This window comes from Panthera pardus, unplaced genomic scaffold, assembly GCF_024362965.1.
Source record: "Panthera pardus isolate Hobbes unplaced genomic scaffold, ASM2436296v1 HiC_scaffold_12, whole genome shotgun sequence".
Lineage (NCBI taxonomy): Eukaryota > Metazoa > Chordata > Mammalia > Carnivora > Felidae > Panthera > Panthera pardus.
The window spans coordinates 53,663,424-53,683,795 of NW_026526677.1; the positions used below are offsets into that span (position 1 = coordinate 53,663,424).

General features: G+C 41.9%; 1 protein-coding gene across 1 annotated transcript; it reads left to right on the forward strand.

Moving 5' to 3' along the window:
* Window positions 1–13,170: 13,170 nt before the first annotated feature.
* Window positions 13,171–14,115, forward strand: LOC109260028 (olfactory receptor 51I1). The gene has a single exon (XM_019438016.1). It carries the CDS (start codon window positions 13,171–13,173, stop codon window positions 14,113–14,115), a length of 945 nt encoding a protein of 314 aa, XP_019293561.1.
* The last annotated feature ends 6,257 nt before the right edge of the window (window positions 14,116–20,372 follow it).

Here is a 20,372-nt window from a genome sequence, read left to right on the forward strand (position 1 = left end):
CGGACAGTACAGCCAGAATATAACCACATCACATAAAAATTTGTTAATCAAACATTAGAGAACCTATACACAAAAAAAGAATGTGAGGTGTCAATTCCAGAAGTCTTTTCTAACCCTAGTACTGGGGAATAAAAAGAGAGAATGAGAGTATGAATTCTGACCAGACTGGAGGAGGAGGGACACCCCCCCTCCCTTCCCCCAAGCTGAAACAGATTTTGAACATTGGGTGCTGTTTAGATATTGCTGGGGTCTCAAGAGTTCAGAGAAGAGGCCTGTGTGCCTGGGACTTACTCTTCTGAGATGATGCAGTGGGCCAGGGCAGGGGGTCTCTCTGGCTTGTTCTGAGGTAAGACTGGTTCTGAAAGTGTGGAAAACTACAAAATGGAACAAATAATCTCTTGGAATTAACCTGCAGTGTTTAACAGACAGGGTTAACCTACAATTAACACACGGGGGTGTGGCTGGGCTGCCGCCAGCAAGGACAGAATGCAAATCTTCCTACCCCAGCTTCCAGCTTCCAGCTTCCAGCTACCTTCCCCATGCCCTCTTTTGCAGATTTGGGAGCTGGCTGGCAAAGTGACGCAGCTCTTGACTGAATGGCCGCCAAGGATTTTTGTCCCTGACTTTTTATTGGGACCTTATCAGAAAGTTTGTGAGGGTCCATTCATGGTACCTAGCCTGGGCGGGTCTGGAATACCTTTCTCCTCCACCCCTGCCCCCCAACCCTGCTGCTTTTTCAGCCTCCCACTTGCAGCTGCAATCTGCCCCTCCAGCCCCCACCTGCCCTAGGCTCCCTTATCTCTCCCTAATATTAACCATTTCCCTTTTCAAAAGGCAAAATGTCATTTGCAGTGGTCCAGACACAGTATTACAAAGAATAATATAAAAGGTGGGCTTGAAACACAAAAACATTAACATAATAACCAGTACAATATAACAATGAGCAGAACCCTGGGAATTGTTTACACACATTTCAAAAGAGCTGAGAAACTGACCAGCAGAAGAATACAACCTAGAGATTTGCAACAGCAGGAGGCCACAGCAATCCCCAGGCTGGGGAGTCAGAGGTGGTGGTTCTGGAGTTGCAGCCAAGGTGACCTTGCCCGGTAGAAGCTGGAGCAGACATGCAGACCCAGCTGGGCGACTCTGCTTCAAGGCGGGAGAGTGGAGTGAGTGACGTGCCCCCTGTCTGCCGGTACTCCCTACACCTGAGCCTATCTCCCTCCGAAGTCTGGGATATTCAGGTTATGACTGGTCCCCTGTGATGGGGGGAAGAGCTGCAGAAGGGTGAGTGGTGGATCTGAGGGTAAACATGCGTATCCTCAGTACCATAGAAGCATAGTTGATTCATTCACTGCGGTGTGATGGTACCACTAACACCGTAAGATCCGTGATCTCTCATGGACTTCCGGCGTCATAGCCAGCAACACTTTGTCATGCCTGGAAGAGGAAGGTAGTTGAATTTGTAGCGTTCTGAGGAGTGGAAATTCTGTACATTAAGATCTTTTCTCTCAAAGCCAGATAGCCAGATTTCTCTGGTAACTACTGCAAGATTGGCACACCATGAAACCAGCCAAACTTCTGAAAACCTTCCCTGTTCAAGTAGAATTCACGACTCTCTCTTTACTGCATTATTTATTTCGACCATGAAAGCAGCGATCCCACTGTGTTACAGCTGGCTCTGCCTGGTTCTGCAGCCTCCACTGCAGAGAACAGTCTGGGGAAGGAACCGGATGCCTCTAGGATGGGGCACAGAGATGGAGGATGGCTGGAGTGTGCCTTTATTAAACATAAGTGGCTGACCTTGGGACAAAACAAGCCGTGGCTGAAAAATTTGATTCGTGTCTTTAGCCATACGAAAGACGGCAGTTATCCAAATAGATAAATTTATCCCGTAACACATATGAGTACCGAGTTTATACAAAAGATGACCAGGGTTGGTTTCAGTGAGGACTTGAAATCATTTTGCAGTAAGTTGCATTTTCTTTTCTTTTTTTTTTTTTATTATGAAATTTATTGTCAAATTGGTTTCCATAGAAAGTTGCATCTTCATTGCAGTTTTAAACCTGGTGTGTGCTTTCAGGAGAATGGTCTATGTCTGGCTCCACTTGTTTTTTAATTTTATTATTTGTATTATCACCATCAGGTAAACACCCTTTGCCTCAGTTTCCCCCATTCCCACCTTCCTCTCCTCTCTCCATCCAGGGGGGCAGGGACAGAGTCAAAGCTAGTGGGTGGGACTGGGGAGGGAGAGCTGTGTTGAGCCATCAGTTCCTTGAAGAGGCCTCATTTTATCACACCCTCCGCTTTGGGCACCTTTGTTCTCCAGTGCAGGATGCCTGGCTTCCAATTGCTTTCTCGGCCCCAGCTGGGTGGGGGGCAATGGTCAGGTGGGCCAGAGGTGGGCTAGGTTGACTCTTGGCTCTGATTGAACTTTCAGTCCCTCCCAGTGATCAGGAATTGGGTGGGTGTGTCAGGCCTGGTGCTGAGGTGTGGGGCTACCCCGGTGCCCCCTGCTGTATGATTTCTAAGGAGGGTGGGTGTGCTGGAGATCTCAAGTTGGAGTGGGCTCCTGCCCAAGTACTTAACAAAAATCCCCAACATTTTATCATGTAAAATTTCAAACACGGACAACTTGAAATAATTTTACAGTGAACATCAGTCTACCTGTCACAGATCATTGATATTTTATTCTGCTTGCTTTATCATATATCTACGGGCGTATCCATCCCACTATCATCCATCAGTCCATTTGTCTTACTGATGCATCTCACTTCACCCTAAATATTTCAGAGTTCAGATCATTAATTGAAATTTAATATTTTATGTAGTTCTTTGATTTTGTTCAAGCACATAACGCACAGATCCTACGTTAGATACATTTTTGACAAATGCATTGATCTTCTTGTGAAATCTGTTTATGACATATTTCTAGGGAGTGCCTGAGGCATATTTGTCTGCGCTATTGAATGGATCACTTTTCCAGTATTTATCTTCTTTGCAAGAATAGGCACTGTTGCTCTGCATAACATCAGTTTTGAGATAATACCTGGAGGAGAATAATGCTCAAAAATGTGGTTTTTAATTTTTATGTTGGTTTTAGTTGAATTGAATGAAATTCATAATTTTTAGGCTCCATACGGTGTTGGAGTAAAGGGATGCTTACACAAGTATGTTTGTAAGTGCTGACATGCATTTGTACAAAAAATATGCAGTGCATTTAAACTCCATATGTGAATCTGTGAATAGATGTGGTGATAGTCTGAAGTCAGTGGATATTTTGCTGATCTCTCTCTCTCTGTTTTTCTTTTTCTTTTCCTTTTTCTTTTTCTTTTTCTTTTTTTTTTTTGCTGATCTCTTAATGAGAATGTGGATATGTTTGAAGTGTATACTTTTGGATATGTGATCATGGGAATATATTTGCTTGTTTTGTCAAGCATTTATATGAGCCTTCAGCGATTTCTAAGATTTTGTCTATAATCTACATGAGCCTGTACAATCAGTGTAAGAAAACAGAGGTTGCGTGTGTGTTTGATGTGTCAAGATATGTGACTGGTGATTAGAGCATTGGGCAGTTGAGTGTATTTGTGTTTTTCTGTTTGTGTATGGATCAGAAAGAGGCAGTACGAATGTTGGTAAAGAAATGGCTAAATGTGTCTAGGGTTGTGTCTGTGGGAGTCTCAGAATGTCTATGACTATGTATGTTTTGCATACATATGTTTGCATCCCCTGATCAAGGAAAGGTTAATTAATATAGTAATGGATATGGATGATGACATCAGGGATGATGAGTCCAAGAATGGGATTCTCCTGGGAGCAATTCTCATATGGCCCGGCTCACTACTCATGGATACCACCTTCTCCATTGTTTCTGCTTTCTCCTCCTCCTACCACAAACAAATGAGCTTTGGGATTCTAGGGTAGTCGTAAATTTATGAGTCACAGGAGAGTGAGTTGATGCTGCTTTGCCAGCTGGACTCATAGGCCAGCACATCCAGCTACAGGGAAAAGAATCATCTGCCACCCAGTGAGTGTCCTTCCTTTAGATTGCCTATGTGGGCTCCTTATCTGGAAGTTGTCCCAAGCTTTAACACTCTTACTGCAACCTCAGACAGACTCCGATCCTCATATTTCCCCTGTAGACCTGAGCCAAATTTGTTGGCCTGCAAAGTCAAGGATCACAGCTTCTGATGCCAGGTTCCATCTGAACCAAAACCCTGATACCAAACCATATACCTTTAAGGCTAAGGAGCTCTAGATGCATGAGATCTAGATTTTGTCCATACTTTCATTGGCCTGAAATTTGAATTATTGTCTCGTATACCTACCTTTTTGGTGTGCAGCTGGAGAAAAAAATCCCAGAACCAAATGAATTGAAGTCATTCAACCATGTAGTACTCAGGCTTAGCTGGGATTTTAGTATTGACTATGTCATGGGAATGTAATTGGTAGAGATATTACTGTGGGTCTGTTATTACTGATGTACTGATGTGAGTCTGTTATTACTGACGTACTGATGTTATTTGTGGCACGTGTGTGTATGTGCATGTGCTTGCATGCTTGCAAGTCTGTGTTCTGAGGGGGTATAAATATGAGAGAATATTTCACGCATATTGTATAATGTCAGTGAGCAGCTCTGCATCTACCTAAAGTCTGTGGTTGTGATTGTGTTATGTATGACTAAAAGAGTGCATTATAGTTTCTGTCTGTGTGATGCCTGAGACAGTCCTTATGAATATCTGAGTGCCTTAGTGTGTGTAGGAGTGTAAGCATGTATATTTAATGGTACTTTTGTGTGACCATGTGTGTGTTCATGCTCATCCACATCCTGTGCAAGAGTACCACCTTGTTGTGTCTGTCTCTATCTTCCTGGCTTTTCTTTCTAGATTAGTCACATTTAGGAATCTTTACCTGACACCTTTATGGCCCAAACAATGACAAATGTTCGTTATGTGGTGGCAGAGCATGTTTTCTTTGGGGTACACGTTTTAAGAGTTGCTTTCTAGACTGAGGAAAGTCTGGAGCATGGATGAAATATGCCCTTTTGGTTTACCTAAATTTGCATACCTGGATTCAAGGACAGTGGGCTATATCTCTCTTGTGAGAGACACCTTAGTATCTGCTGGTGCTCTGAAGAGTCTTTCCATTTCTTCAGTATGTGGAAGTAATCTTGAAGTGAAGATGCTAAAGAAAAAATCTGGATAGGCTGGATTTATGAAGACTTCTTAGAGACGTGGCCTTTAAACCTGGGTAAGGAAAAGAGAGAGGTCTGCAGGGGGAGTAGGAAAAGAAATCCTACCAGTGAAAGGGTTCCTTTGGATTCTGATTTGGAGGAAAGAAAACAAAGGAATAGACAAATTCCTTCTCATGGCCCCCATACTTTCAGGATTTTTGCTAATACCTGGGTGTTGTCCAGTTTCTAGGCACCATGTAATTTCACTATATTTACTAAGAGGACTAGAAAAAAAAGATGGAAACTCTAGAATTTCAAAAGAAAAAGGAGTTGTTAGAAGCAAATGAGGGAGTCATTAGCTTAAATTCAAAAGTGGAACTTTGTTTTATTTTTAAATTGTTAATATAGATTTTTCCAGGTTTTTAAAACTTTTTTTATATTAAGTATAATTTATTGTCAGATTGTTTTCCCATACAACACCCAGTGCTCATCCCAACAGGTGCCCTCCTGATTGCCCATCACCCACTTTCCCCTCTCCCACCCCCCATCAACCCTCAGTTTGTTCTCAGTATTTAAGTCTCTTATGGTTTGCCTCCCTCCCTCTCTGTAACTTTTTCCCCCCATCCCTTCCCCCATGGTTCTCTGTTAAGTTTCTCAGGATCCACATATGAGTGAAAGCATATGGCATCTGTCTTTCTCTGCCTGACTTATTTCCCTTAGCATAATACCCTCCAGTTCCATCCACGTTGCTACAAATGGCCAGATTTCATTCTTTCTCAATGCCAAGTAGTATTCCATTGTATATATAAACCACATCTTCTTTATCCATTCGTCAGTTGATGGACGTTTAGGCTCTCTCCATAATTTGGCTATTGTTGAAAGTGCTGCTATAAACATTGGGGTACAAGTACCCCTATGCATCAGCACTCCTGTATCCCTTGGGTAATTCCTAGAAGTGCTATTGCTGGGCCATAGGGTAGTTATATTTTTAATTTTTTGAGGAACCTCCACACTGTTTTCCAGAGCAGCTAGACCAGTGTGCATTCCCACAAACAGTGCAAGAGGGTTCCTGTTTCTCCACATCTTCTCCAGAATCTATAGTCTCCTAATTTGTTCATTTTAGCCACTCTGACTGGCGTGAGATGGTATCTCATTGTGGTTGTGATTTGTATTTCCCTGATGAGGAGTGACATTGAGTGTCTTTTCATGTGTCTTTTGGTCATCCTTAGAAAAGTGTCTATTCATGTCTTCTGCCCATTTCTTCACTGGATTATTTGTTTTTTGGGTGTGGAGTTTGGTGAGTTCTATATAGATTTTGGATACTAGCCCTTTATCTGATATGTCACTTGCAAATATCTTTCCCCATTCCATCGGTTGCCTTTTAGTTTTGTTGATTGTTTCCTTTGCTGTGCAGAAAATTTCTTATCTTGATGAAGTCCCAATAGTTCATTTTTGCTTTTAATTCCCTTGCCTTTGCAGATGTGTCGAGTAAGAAATTGCTACAGCTGAGGTCAAAGAGGTTTTTTTCCTGCTTTCTCCTCTAGGGTTTTGATGGTTCCCTGTCTCATATTCAGGTCCTTCATCCGTTTTGAGTTTATTTTTGTGAATGGTGTAAGAAAGTGGTCTAGTTTCATTCTTCTGCATGTTGCTGTCCAGTTCTCCCAGCACCATTTGTGAAAGAGATTGTCTTTTTTCCCTTGGATATTCTTTCCTGCTTTGTCAAAGATTAGTTGGCCATACATTTGTGGGTACAGTTCTGGGTTCTCTATTCTATTCCATTGGTCTGTGTGTCTGTTTTTGTGCCAATACCATGCTGTCTTGATGATTACAGCTTCATAGTAGAGGCTAAACTCTGGCATTGTGATGCCTCCCGCTTTGGCCTTCTTCTTCAATTTACTTTGGTTATTCAGGGTCTTTAGTGGTTCCATAAAAATCTTAGGATTGCTTGTTCTAGCTTCAAGAAGAATGGTGGTGCAATTTTGATTGGGATTGCATTGAATGTGTAGATTGCTTTGGGTGGTATCGACATTTTAACAATATTTATTCTTCCAATCCATGAGCATGGAATGTTTTTCCATTTCTTTGTATCTTCTTCAATTTCCTTCATAAGCTTTGTATAGTTTTCAACATACAGATCTTTTACATCTTTGGTTAGGTTGATTCCTAGGTATTTTATGCTTCTTGGTGCAATTGTGAGTGGGATCAGTTTCTTTATGTGTCTTTCTGTTGCTTCATTATTAGTGTATAAGAATGCAACTGATTTCTGTACATTATTTTTGTATCCTGTGACTTTGCTGAATTCATGTATCAGTTCTAGCAGACTTTTGGTGGAGTCTACCGGATTTTCCATGTATAGTATCATGTCATCCGCAAAAAGTGAAAGCTTGACTTCATCTTTGCCAATTTTGATGCTTTTCATTTCCTTTTGTTGTCTGCTGATGCTAGAACTTCCAACACTATGTTAAACAACAGTAGTGAGAGTGGACATCCCTGTTGTGTTCCTGATCTCAGGGGGAAGGCTCTCAGTTTTTCCCCATTGAGGATGATATTAGCTGTGGGCTTTTCATAAATGGCTTCTGTGATGTTTAAGTATGTTCCTTATTTCCCGACTTTCTCGAGGGTTTTTTATTAAGAAAGGAGGTTGAATTTTGTCAAATGCTTTTTCTGCATCAATTGACAGGATCAGATGGTTCTTATCTTTCATTAATGTGATGTATCACATTGATTGATCTGTGAATGTTGAACCAGCCCTGCAGTCCAGGAATGAATCCCACTTGATCATGGTGAGTATTTCTTTCTATATGTTGTTGAATTCTATTTGCTAGTACCTTGTTGAGAATTTTTGCATCCATATTCATCAGGGATATTGGCCTGTAGTTCTCTTTTTTTGCTGGGTCTCTGTCTTGTTTGGGAATCAAAGTAATGCTGGCTTCATAGAATGAGTCTGGAAGTTTTCCTTCCCTTTCTATTTTTTGGAACAGCTTGAAAAGGATAGGTATTATCTCTGTTTTAAATGTCTGGTAGAATTCCCCAGGGAAGCCTTCTGGACCAGGACTCTTATTTGTTGGGAGAGTTTTTTGTTTTTGTTTTGTTTTTTTTTTTCAACGTTTTTTATTTATTTTTGGGACAGAGAGAGACAGAGCATGAACGGGGGAGGGGCAGAGAGAGAGGGAGACACAGAATCGGAAACAGGCTCCAGGCTCCAAGCCATCAGCCCAGAGCCTGACGCGGGGCTCGAACTCACGGACCGCGAGATCGTGACCTGGCTGAAGTCGGACGCTTAACCGACTGCGCCACCCAGGCGCCCCTGTTGGGAGAGTTTTGATAACTGATTTAATGTTTGCACTGGTTATGGGTCTGTTCAAGTTTTCTGTTTCTTCCTGTTTGAGTTTTGGAAGTGTGTGAGTGCTTAGGAATTTGTCCCATTTCTTCCAGGTTGTCCAGTTTGTTGGCATATAATGTTTCATGGTATTCGCTGATAATTGCTTGTATTTGTGAGGGATTGGTTGTAATAATTCCATTTTCATTCATGATTTTATCTATTTGAGAAGACTGGCTAGAAGTTTATCAATTTTGTGTCCTTTTTCAAAAAACCAACTCTTGGTTTCATTGATCTGCTCTACAGTTTTTTTGGATTTCATATTGTTTATTTCTGCTCTGATTTTATTATTTCTCTTCTTCTTCTGGGTTTGGGGTGTCTTTGCTATTCTGCTTCTAGTTTCTTTAAGTGTGCTGTTAGATTTTGCATTTGGGATTTTTCTTGTTTCTTGATATAGGCTTGGATTGCAATGTATTTTCCTCTCAGGACTGCCTTTGCTGCATTGCAAAGCATTTGGATTGTTGTATTTTCATTTTCATTTGTTTCCATATATTTTTAAATTACTTCTCTAATTGTCTGGTTGACCCATTCATTCTTTAGTAGGGTGTTCTTTAACCTCCATGCTTTTGGAGGTTTTCCAGACTTTTTCCTGTTGTTGATTTCAAGTTTCACAGCATTGTGATCTAAAAGTGTGCATGGTATAATCTCAACTTTTTTATATTTATTAAGGGCTGTTTTGTGACCCAGTATGTGATCTATCTGGAAAATGTTTCATGTGCACTCGAGAAGAAAGTATATTCTGCTGCTTTAGGATGTAGAGTTCTAAATATATATGTCTAGTCCATCTGGTCCAGTGTATCATTCAGGGCCCTTGTTTCTTTATTGATCCTGTGTCTAGATGATCTATGCATTGTTAGTGGGGTATTAATGTCCCCTGAAATTACCACATTCTTATCAATAAGGTTGCTTATGTTTGTGGTTAATTGTTTTATATATTTGCAGGCTTCTGATATAGGTGCATAGACATTTATAACTGTTAGCTCTTCCTGATGGATAGACCCTGTAATTATTATACAATGCCTTTCTTCATTTCTTGTTACAGCCTTTAATTTAAAGTCTAATTTGTCTGATCTGAGTATGGCTACTCCAGCTTTCTTTTGACTTCCAGTAGCTTGATAGATAGTTCTCCATCCCCTCACTTTCAATCTGAAGGTGTCCTCAGGTCTAAAATGAGTCTCTTGTAGATAGCAAATAGATGGGTCTTGTTTTTTTATCCATTCTGATATCCTGTGTCTTTTGATTGGAGCATTTAGTCCATTTACATTCAATGTTATTGAAAGATATGGGTTTAGAATCATTGTGCTATCTGTACGTTTCATGTTTGCAGTGCTGTTTCTGGTACTTTGTGGTCCTTGTAACACTTCACTCACAGAATCCCCCTTAAGGGCTGGCTTAGTGGTGATGAATTCCTTCAGTTTTTGTTTGTTTGGGAAAACCTTTATCTCTCCTTTTCTGCATGACAGACTTGCTGGATAAAGGATTCTTGGTTGCATATTTTTCCTGCTCATCACATTGAAGATTTCCTGCCATTCCTCTCTCGCCTGCCAAGTTTCAGTAGATAGGTCTGCTACTACCCTTATGTGTCTACCTTTGTATGTTAAGGCCCATTTATCCCTAGGGGCTTTCAGAATTTTCTCTTTATCCTTATATTTTGCCAGTTTCACTGATATGTCATGCAGAAGATCGATTCAAGTTTTGTCTGAAGGGAGTTCCCTGTGCCTCTTGGATTTCAGTGCCTGTTTCCTTCCCCAGATCGGGAAGTTCTCAGTTATGATTTGTTCAAGCGCACCTTCAGCCCTTTTCTCTCTCTTCTTCTTTTGGAATTCCTATGATACAGATATTGTTCTGTTTGATTGCATCACTTAGTTCCTTAATTCTCCCCTCGTACTCCTGGATTTTTTTAATCTCTTTTTGTCTAAGCTTCCTTTTTTCCATAATTTTATCTTCTAATTCACCTAATCTCCCCTCTGCCTCTCCAATCTTCCTTGTGGCCACCTCCATTTTATTTTGCACCTCATTTATAGCATTTTTTAGCTCCTCATGACTATTATTTAGTCCTTTGATATCTGTAGCAATAGATTCTCTGCTGTCCTCTATGCTTTTTTTCAAGCCCAGCCATTAATTTTATAAAAATTATTCTAAATTCTTGTTCAGTTGTATTGCTTAAGTCAATTTTGATCAATGTGTTAGCTGTCACTACTTCCTGGAATATCTTTTGAGGAGAATTCTTCTGTTTTATCATTTTGGCTAGTTTTCCATCCCTTATGCGTTTTAAAATTTGTTGTGTTCTCTGCACCTGTGAACACTGCTATATTAAAGGGGGGGGGGTCATACACTGTCCAGGGCCTGGCCCTTCAGGAGGTGTTTTTTTGGAGATTGTTACTTGTTCTCTGTTGTTGTCACTTTGGTTATTTTATTACCCTAGTCATAGTGATATTTTGGACCCTCTACCAGGTGTGCTTTGATTTGTTCCTTGGAGTAGCCTTATCTTTTCTCCAGTTTTCCCATTTTCTTCCTGGTAGATTCAGTCTCTTTTCCTCCCAGACTCTGGGGTTCAAAGTCCTTTGGCTTCAGCCTAGATTTTTCCAGTTTTATTGTGATATTGACATATAACATGTGTCAGTTTAGGACCTATGAGGCGATGATTTGCTACACATCTATATTGCAAAATGATCACCACAATAAGATTTGTTCACACCTCTGTTCCCTTGTGTAATTTCTATTTTGTTTGTGTGTGAGTTGATAACATTTAAGACACACTCTTTTGACAAGTTTCAAGTCTATATTAAAGCAGTATGAGTTAGAGTCACCAAGCTGCAATTAGATCCACAGAATATATTCATCTTAGAGCTGGAAGCTTATACCTATTGACTAACATCACCCCATTTCCCTCACCACCCCACCCCTCAGCCCCTGGCAACCACTATCCTATTCTCTACAGAATGGAGCTTTAATTTTAAGATATCAAGTACCGTGGAAATACAGTTACAGAGATATTTTAGATAAAGGCGGAGAAGAAGCCCTTTATGGTATGGTTTCTCAATCTGCACCATTCTGACTAATGTTTACTCTTCCTAGAGTTGTAATGGCTTGAAGAGAAAGACAAAGAAAGAGGAGTCAGTAAAGATGCTACAGAAAAAGATGCCGAGGTAGGAGGAAAACTGAGTTGCCAACAATGTTAACTTTGGTAGAGAGCTCAAATAGATGAAGCAACAAAGAGTTCGCTGGTGAGCAGAGAGAAATTCACTTTATTTGGGAGAGGGAAGGGTGGAAGCCACATACAGTGAATTGAACGGTGATAGAAGGTATGGTTAATAAGGTTGAAACCCTGATTCTCAGGATCTCAGAACGGAACTGGAAAAGCAGACACGAACAAGCCCCCTTTCCGTGGCATCCAGAGAGACAGTGTTCCAGGAAGTTTGACTAAGAGTTAATGAGGGTAATAGAATGACAGCTAGAGAGTAAAGGTTATGGCTTCATGATGGGCTGGTCTTGCACATGCTTATTGCCTGAAAGGAAAGAGACAGAAATGGAGAGGCTGAAGATACAGCTCAATACACTATTGGAAGTGGTCTCTGAAAGAGATAGCAAGGCATGGAATCCTGAAAGTGGAGGGCCTTATCCTCAGAGAAGGCGAGACATCTCTTTCTTGGAATACCAAGGGGGTAAGAATAAATAAAGATGTTGAGCTTAAAATTTAGGTAGTGGTAAAATCAGTTTGTCTGTCTGTCTTTTCTCCAATCAAACACTTGCTTCTTTGGTTTTATCCAGCTGTACACCCGGAAGTTTGGTTATAGAATTTATCAAAGGTTAGGGTTTCCTGTGTGAACATGAAAGACAAGCATAGAGAAGATGAAGATACCACTCCTAGTGTGAGTAGGTCAGAGAAAAAGTGAGGAGAGGCTCATAGACGAATAGAACAGAATCATATGGAAGACTTATTGAGACTCTGAGAGCAAGTACATGGGCATGAGAAGGTAGGTGAGGTGGAAGCTGGAAGTCTATGGTAATAATGAAAAAAATGGAATTTAAGATTTCAGAGGTGGAACCGTTTCTGGTGATGACACATTCAGGGTGTGCCATGGGATTGTGAGCACGAGGAGAAGTCCGAGGACAGCTTATTGTAGCTATACGTGTACGACAGTAGAGGCTTCATCTGCACCATTGACCACAGGGCTCCCAAAGACATGGTGGTGTTTCTTTTCCCCCGTTTATCTTAATTTCTGTTTGTCCCAAATTTCCAGAATATGGCTTCTGGGGTGAGACCGGGGATGTGAAGGCATGATGCACTTTAAGGGGAAGATTAGGGAGCATCATTCCAGTTGTCTCCTACCCTGTTGCTTTGCCACGTCATGGGCCCTCACCTGATCATCACACCTTCATGGAGTTCCTACTATGGCTCAGACAGGGTGCTGGGCCCTGATGATACAGAAATTATTAGAACCCAGTTACTGTCTTCAAAGAGCTCATAGTCTGATGGGAGAAGCAGGAACATAGATAAACTCTTTCAATCTCTAACCTTTTGTGTTGGAGACAGAATGTCTGAAAGAAAGTGAAGAACCCCCCCAATACATCCTCAGGGGCTTATACCCCATCTGCATTCTCCCACCTGCCTGCCATGTTGGGTGTCAATGGTACCCCCTTCCAGCCAGCCACACTCCAGCTCACAGGCATTCCTGGGATGCAGACAGGCCACGCCTGGGTTGCCCTGGTTTTCTGCATCCTCTACCTGATTTCCATCATAGGCAACCTCAGCATCCTCACTCTGGTGGCTCAGGAGCCTGCTCTGCACCAGCCCATGTACTGCTTCCTCTCTATGCTCTCTCTCAACGATCTGGGAGTGTCCTTGTCTACACTTCCCACTGTGCTTGCTACCTTCTGCTTCAACCACCGCCATGTTGGCTTCGATGCCTGCTTGGTCCAGATGTTCTTCATCCACACTTTCTCTTTCATGGAATCAGGCATACTGCTGGCCATGAGCTTTGATCGTTTTGTGGCTATTTGTGACCCACTGCGCTATGCCACTGTGCTCACCAACAGCCGCATCCTGGCTATGGGCCTGGGCATCCTCACCAAGAGTTTCATCACTCTTTTCCCTTTCCCCTTTTTGGTAAAACGGCTGCCCTTCTGCAAGGGCAAAGTTCTGCATCACTCATACTGCCTCCATCCAGATCTCATGAGAGTGGCGTGTGGAGACACCCATGTTAACAACATCTATGGGCTTTTTGTGGTCATTTTCACCTATGGTGTAGACTCAGCGTTCATCCTGCTTTCTTATGCATTGATCCTCAGAGCTGTGCTGGCCATCGCATCTCAGGAGCAGCGGCTCAAGGCATTCAACACCTGCATGTCACACATCTGTGCAGTGCTGGCTTTCTATGTGCCCATAATTACTGTCTCCATGATCCACCGCTTCTGGAAGAGTGCCCCACCTGTTGTTCATGGCATGATGTCCAATGTCTACCTGTTTGTACCCCCCATGCTCAACCCCATCATCTACAGTGTGAAGACAAAGGAGATACGCAGAGGGATCCTCAAAGTCCTCTATAAATCCCAGAGCTGAGGAAGGCTACTGAGAGAAAGGACTTGGACTTGTTTGCCAGCTTGAGGAATGCTGAGACACAGGAGGGGAACCAGGACCTTGATAGTTGTGAATACAGAGCGAATAAAAGAACAGCTGACTCAATAAAATGACCTAAATATGTACTGATCATTCACCATGTGAAAAAGCTAGTGCCAGTCACTAAGAATGTTATGATGGTGAACGAGGTGAACTGTTAAGTAAGAGATAGACATATCAAGGAAAAAGCATATAAAAGAGTAACAGATGCCCTGAAAAATGTTTGACATATGGAAACAATGGAAGTTTTACAGAGGAAATAGGCTGAACACAAATAATTCTACTACCACCTAGAGTGGGGGAAATAATAAACATTGGAGACAAAATTCTGTAAAGGCTTGGTGCTTCATGTGAGAAAGAGGACCTGTTTGGTTTGTGGAGGTCAAGTTAAGTGTGTGTGTGTGTGTGTGTGTGTGTGTGTGTGTGTCAAGTAGTTTGTGAAAGATGAGAGGTAAGGTTAAGGTACTTGGTACAGGGTGGCAGGAAAAAAGAAGATAATGATCTTAGCAAAAATAGCATGAATAACTGCTTGAGAAGAAATATTGAAGCAAAAGAAGGCTAGAACCTTACTGTTCCAAGTGTGGCCCAATGGACAACAACCACACTGGTGTACCTGGTAGCTTGTTAGGAGAAACAGACTCTTCTCCTCACACAAGACCTACTGGATTCAAATTGTATTTAATAAGACTAAATACAGTCTGTTTGGTGACTAAAGCTTGAGAAGCACAGCACTACTCTTTCAGACATCTTTCAGGTAATGCCTATCTGATATGTAACAAAAATGGTGAGACCCACAAAGTATAAGAGTCTGGACAAGTGTTTCTCAAAGTGTGATTCCCAGACCAGCATCATCAGCCATGATTGGGAACTTGTTAAGTGTACAAATTCTCAGGACTTTCCTCAGATCTCCTGAACCAGAAACTCTGGGGGGTGAGGTCTAGCAATCTGTGTTGTTGTTTTTTTTTAAATTTTTTATTCTTAATGTTTATTTATTATTGAGAGACAGAGAGAGACAAAGCATGAACATGGGAGGGGCAGAGAGAGGAGACACAGAATTTGAAGCAGGCTGCAGGCTCTGAGCTGTCAGCACAGAGCCTGATGCGGGGCTTGAACCCACAAACCATGAGATCATGACCTGAGCCAAAATTGGACGCTCAACCGACTGAGCCGCCCAGGCCCCCCTAGCAATCTGTGTTTTTAATAAGCCCTCTGGGTAATTCTGATATATGTCAAAGGTTGAGAGAAGCTTTAACCTAGAATATTGGTCTAGAATATTTAGGAGAATTCCAAACAGCTTTGTTTAGACGAAGGGGAAGTTTCACACTGAGAAGCTTGGGAAACATGATCTTGAGAGACCGCCTAGCCAGATCATGCTGGGGCAGGGTGCCTGGATGTCTCAGTCCATTGAGTTTCTGACTCTTAATTTTGGCTCGGGCCATGATCTCACAGTTCGTGGGATCAAGCCTTGCATTGGGCTGTGCACTGACAGCATGGAGTCAGCTTGGGATTCTCTGTCTCCTGCTCTTTCTGCCCCTACCCCGCCCATGCTCTATCTCTCTCTGTCAAAATAAATAAATAAACATTTACAAAAATAAATAAAGCTTGGGGAGACTGAGTGCAGGACAACTAGGCATATGGTGCAGGTGGTGACGGGAAATGCCGACTTAGAGACTTTTATCTCCACGAAGTGGGAACACTGAAATAGCTTCACAGAAGGATTTGATGAACAATCACCAGCCATTCCACAGTCACTCTGAGGCCACTGTTCCATCGTGCGATTCCCTTCTTATCCCCCATGCCATCACAACCTACCTGGAATCCAAAATTCAGGCAAGCTCCAATTTTAAGGTTGCCCATTAGGCAGTTAGAACCTGGGAGGCAAAAATCAGCTGGTTGTCACAGTGGGATGTGGGACCTTGCAACAGTTCTGTGTCATTGGGATTTCAATGCATATAAGTCCCCTGACCAGCACATCTTCTGAGGTTTCTCTCTCTTTTCTAAAAAGTCTATGAACTTTTTTTCTGAAGCAAGTATTTCCTTTTTTAGAAGACATCTGCTTAACGTGGTTATATTCTTCTACACCAAACACCTACCTGCATTGTGCCTATCTTTGCTTCAATCTGCTCTGGAAAATCTCACTTCTATTTTACAGGGCAAATTGATTCTTCTCTTTAAGCTTTGTGGGGGAAAATGTTTCATAATTTCCCCAGAGATGACTTTTAACACTTCTAATTTATAAGTCCCTTTTGTTGGGATTTGTACAGGAGTTATGTTTAGTATTACCACTCTGAACAAGTACATAGGGTTTCTCTTTACTTTTCTTGTCATTAAATGGAGGCAGAAACTGATTCTTAAAAGGGCTTCTGAAAAGTCAAAAAAGAGAGATAATGGCAGTCAAACCTAAAATCCTACACCTAGCAGTGTTTGGTACACCCAATACATGGTAAATAAATGAACAACCAAGTGACTAATTAAATAAATGAATGAATTGGATCTGATCTGATGCCTGTTCCGCATCATGTTGTCCCTAATGACATAGCTACAGTTACTTTGCTCTATGACTTTTGAAATCCTGGCCCCTTCTCACCAGGGCCTAATGCCTATTCTGAGGCATTTTTAGGTCTCTTTTTCCCCCATAATTCTGTGACCTTATTCACAAAATTGTCATCTGTGTTCTTCTGAATTCCATCTCCAGGTTCCCAAGTCATTAACCTAATGCAAACAATTCTACAGCAATGGGAAAGCAGAGATTGCTCTTAAACTGCCTCTATGAGATAGTTCAAAGTTCCATATGGGGAAGGGGAAATTTACTCTATATCCATGTTCTCTTTGCTTTCCCCATGCATCCCACCCTTTGATTAAGAAAGGGGAGAGAGCTCTTCTGCTGTTTCTCCCCAAAATACACTTACACCCTACCTGAAACTGAAATAAGGAAGAGGTCAACTGAAATACTTAATGGGAAGTCTAGGTATCTGGGGGAAAGAATTTATTAGAGGGATCTGAAATTGGGGAGTCCACTAGAATTTATAATAAGGATAATTATCATGTGTGGTACAATCACATTAAAAAATGTCACTTTCTTCTTTTCATTTGAATGTCTACCCCTATATATGGTTACTATCCTCCTTATGAATTAGGTTCTAAGTTGAAGAAATGCTAGTTTCTTGAGATATAAAGTCTGGTAGATGGTAGACCTTTGACTCAAACCTACATTTCTGTGACTTTGTACCCCATGGTCTTTCAGTATCTTGGGACGTCTCTCCTGGAAGAGACCTTCATCTTTTGGAGCTTGGTGAGAGGTTGAGTAGTAGGGATAGGAGTGAAAATTGAGTAGGGAACAGTCGTCATAAGTGGATGAAGGAAGCTTGGTTATATCCCCTATTGGTGAAACTCTGGGCTCCAAGCTCTCTTCTCTTGATCTCTGAGTCCTAGAGTTTGCCCACTGGGGTCTAAACTTTAGGTTATGCCTCAGATATAGGTTTTAAGCCCAGAATATGAGGAGGTAGATGCTGGATTAAGGGTGCAGAGTTCCAGTTTTGAAATTGGACACTTGAGGGCAGAGGGGATGTTGCCATGGAGCTTGTAGAAATTTATCTCCATCCTCTTCAACATAGGGAAGGAGTTGGGATTTTATTTTCTGTGTGGAGACAGGGCAGCATCTCTAGAGGATGTGTTTTTTCTTTTCCTTCTGTCCCCAAGGCGAGATCTCATCTCCCTCCTTTCCCCATAACCAGTTCAGCATCACCCTCGGGCACAACGTGGACCCCAAGGCCCTGGGCTCTGGGGACTCTCAGGGACATAGAGTCCACCTACTCTCTTGGCCAGTGCCTGCCTGAGGCTCATTCCGGTGCCATTGTGAGCTCTGGCCTACCCTCAATCAATCCAAAAGCTACTTCACAAAGCTCTCTCAGGTGAATCTGAGTCTATTTGCATCTCCTAGGTATGTGCGCAAGAGTGTTCTGTCTGCAATTCCATTTGTGCCCCTGAGGTTCTCTTGGTCTCTCTCATGTCTCTGTATCTTTGAGTGAGTCTCTGTTAAGGCACATGCGTGCTGTGTATTCACTACAGTTTGTTTGGCCAGTGAAGGAGAGGTTTACTAGGAAAAAAAGTCCCCAGATCTTATTTTCAGGTAGGTTTCCTACACATAGAGTAATATTTATTCAAATGCCCCCGTGTCCTCCCACACACTTTCAGATAAGGCTGCTGGAGACTGGTTTAGAGAAAGACACGCGATCACCTGGCAGGGGGCGCCATGATCTCTGATCTCTGTTGGGTCCCACAGAGATCTGCAGCCATGATATTCTCAGTGTCATGGAATAAGAGAGACCTTGGCAGTCTGGACATAAGTGTGAGGGCGGAAAGGCAGGTGAAAGAGCCTTTAATCCTAATTCAGCAGATGCTGGAATTGCCCCTCTAATATTCCCATCAAGGATTATTCAGTCTTTGCGTGAACGTCTCCACTGACCAGAAGTTTATTATCCCTATTGTGCAGCTTTGACTCTTAGAAAAATCCTCCTTACCTGGGCCCCAGACTGACTGCCTGTGATCTCTGTTTATTGCTCATCACCTCTTACACCCACCCCCACACATCCCTACCTCCTCTCTATCTCCTCTTCTCAAAGCACCACTGACTCCTTCCATGCTGTTTCAATGACTTGATCCCCTTGCCTTTGAGTGTGTCCCAGTTGGTTTACCTCCCATCTGCAGTGTGGAGCCCAGAGCTGAATGTACTTCCGTTATGGTCCCAAGCAGTATGGTCATGCTTTTATTTATTATAAATTCATGATTTCTTAAGCATGTCTTTGTGTTAGAATTCTGTAAAGTGTTAGGAAGACAAGATTGAACTAAGCACAGGTCTGACTGTAAAAGAGCTCAGGACAGGGAGGACAGAGGCATGAATGTAATTCTAGCAAAATGGGAAAAGTCTGTACAGTTATTTTAAAGTCACAGGTGATAAAATTATTATTTCTGCTTAAAAAGTGTTAGGAAAAGCTTCAGATAAAATTGAAGTTTTCAGTCTGACTACTAGTGGGACTTAAGAACATTATCAAAGAAAATAAGGACGATGTAAGCAGTGGGGATAAAGTATAGAATTGTATGTGTGCATGTTAGGACGTATTATCTTTGAATAAAATACTTCTTTTAGCAAAGACTAAAACCCATGAAGTTTTTATAAGCTACATATTGCACCGTTGATTCATATTAGACTGATGATCTGTGAGTCACCCGGACAGGGGGATATATGGTGAAGAAATGAAAAATCAGCTACTTTGAACAGCAAAAATAATTTAAGATAATCTGAACAAGGGAAGGTTACAGAATATTATGTTTGGCATATTCAGATACAATGTATCTATTCAATTATTTATTTATCTATCCGGTTACAGTATTTATTAATCATCTGTTATGTGCTTGACCCTGTGCTAGTATTAGGGGTCTAATTACACAACATGAAAAAAGTCAATACTCCTCTTTATTTTGGTGGAGTTCACAGTCTAACTATGTTTGCAAGTTGAGATGTAGTTTTCAAGAAATTAGCAGATACCATGAAGAACAATATTCAGGTGAAATCTGAAAAAGACTGTTGTGTCTCTGTGTCTGCAGCAATTATATATGATGTGGAGGAAGAACCTTTAAGCCCAAAGTAAGACTTTGTAAGTCAGTGCATCTAACCAGGATAGTGGCTTTAGGTACAGTGAGCTTGCCATCACTGGGAATGTTCAAGCTGAGTGTGGGTGATAGTTTGATAAAGATGCCATGGAGGGGACTCTCTGAGTGGGTGCAAGGTTGGACTCTGGTTTCAGGTTCTAGAGAGACTGTAAGTTGGCAATGGAATCAGTGGACTTCTGAGAGGCAATGGAATCAGTTGGCAATGGAATCAGTGGACCTTTAGAAGGTCACTTAACTCCTGTTCAATTTCTCTTGGCCCCCAGTCTGTGTAGGAGTCAGGAAAGAGTGTGTGTCTGCCATCCTGTCCTTTGCACTGCCCGTGGAAATGAAGAAGACCGAGTTCTCCAGCATCTCCCCATTCTTCTCACTTATGTGGCTTCAGTTTCAGAAGCTGCTGCTGGACTTCATAGGAAAGACCGCAGGACTTACAGTTGAAAGAACCAGATTAACCTCTTACTGGTTTAATTAACATGATTGTTACGGGACTAACATGGGGCAGCTTGGAATGGGAAAGTGGCCTCTCTGCTTAT

Excerpts from the sequence above, each read along its gene's own strand:
- LOC109260028 (XM_019438016.1), top strand. The coding sequence starts at position 13,171 with ATGTTGGGTGTCAATGGTACCCCCTTCCAGCCAGCCACACTCCAGCTC.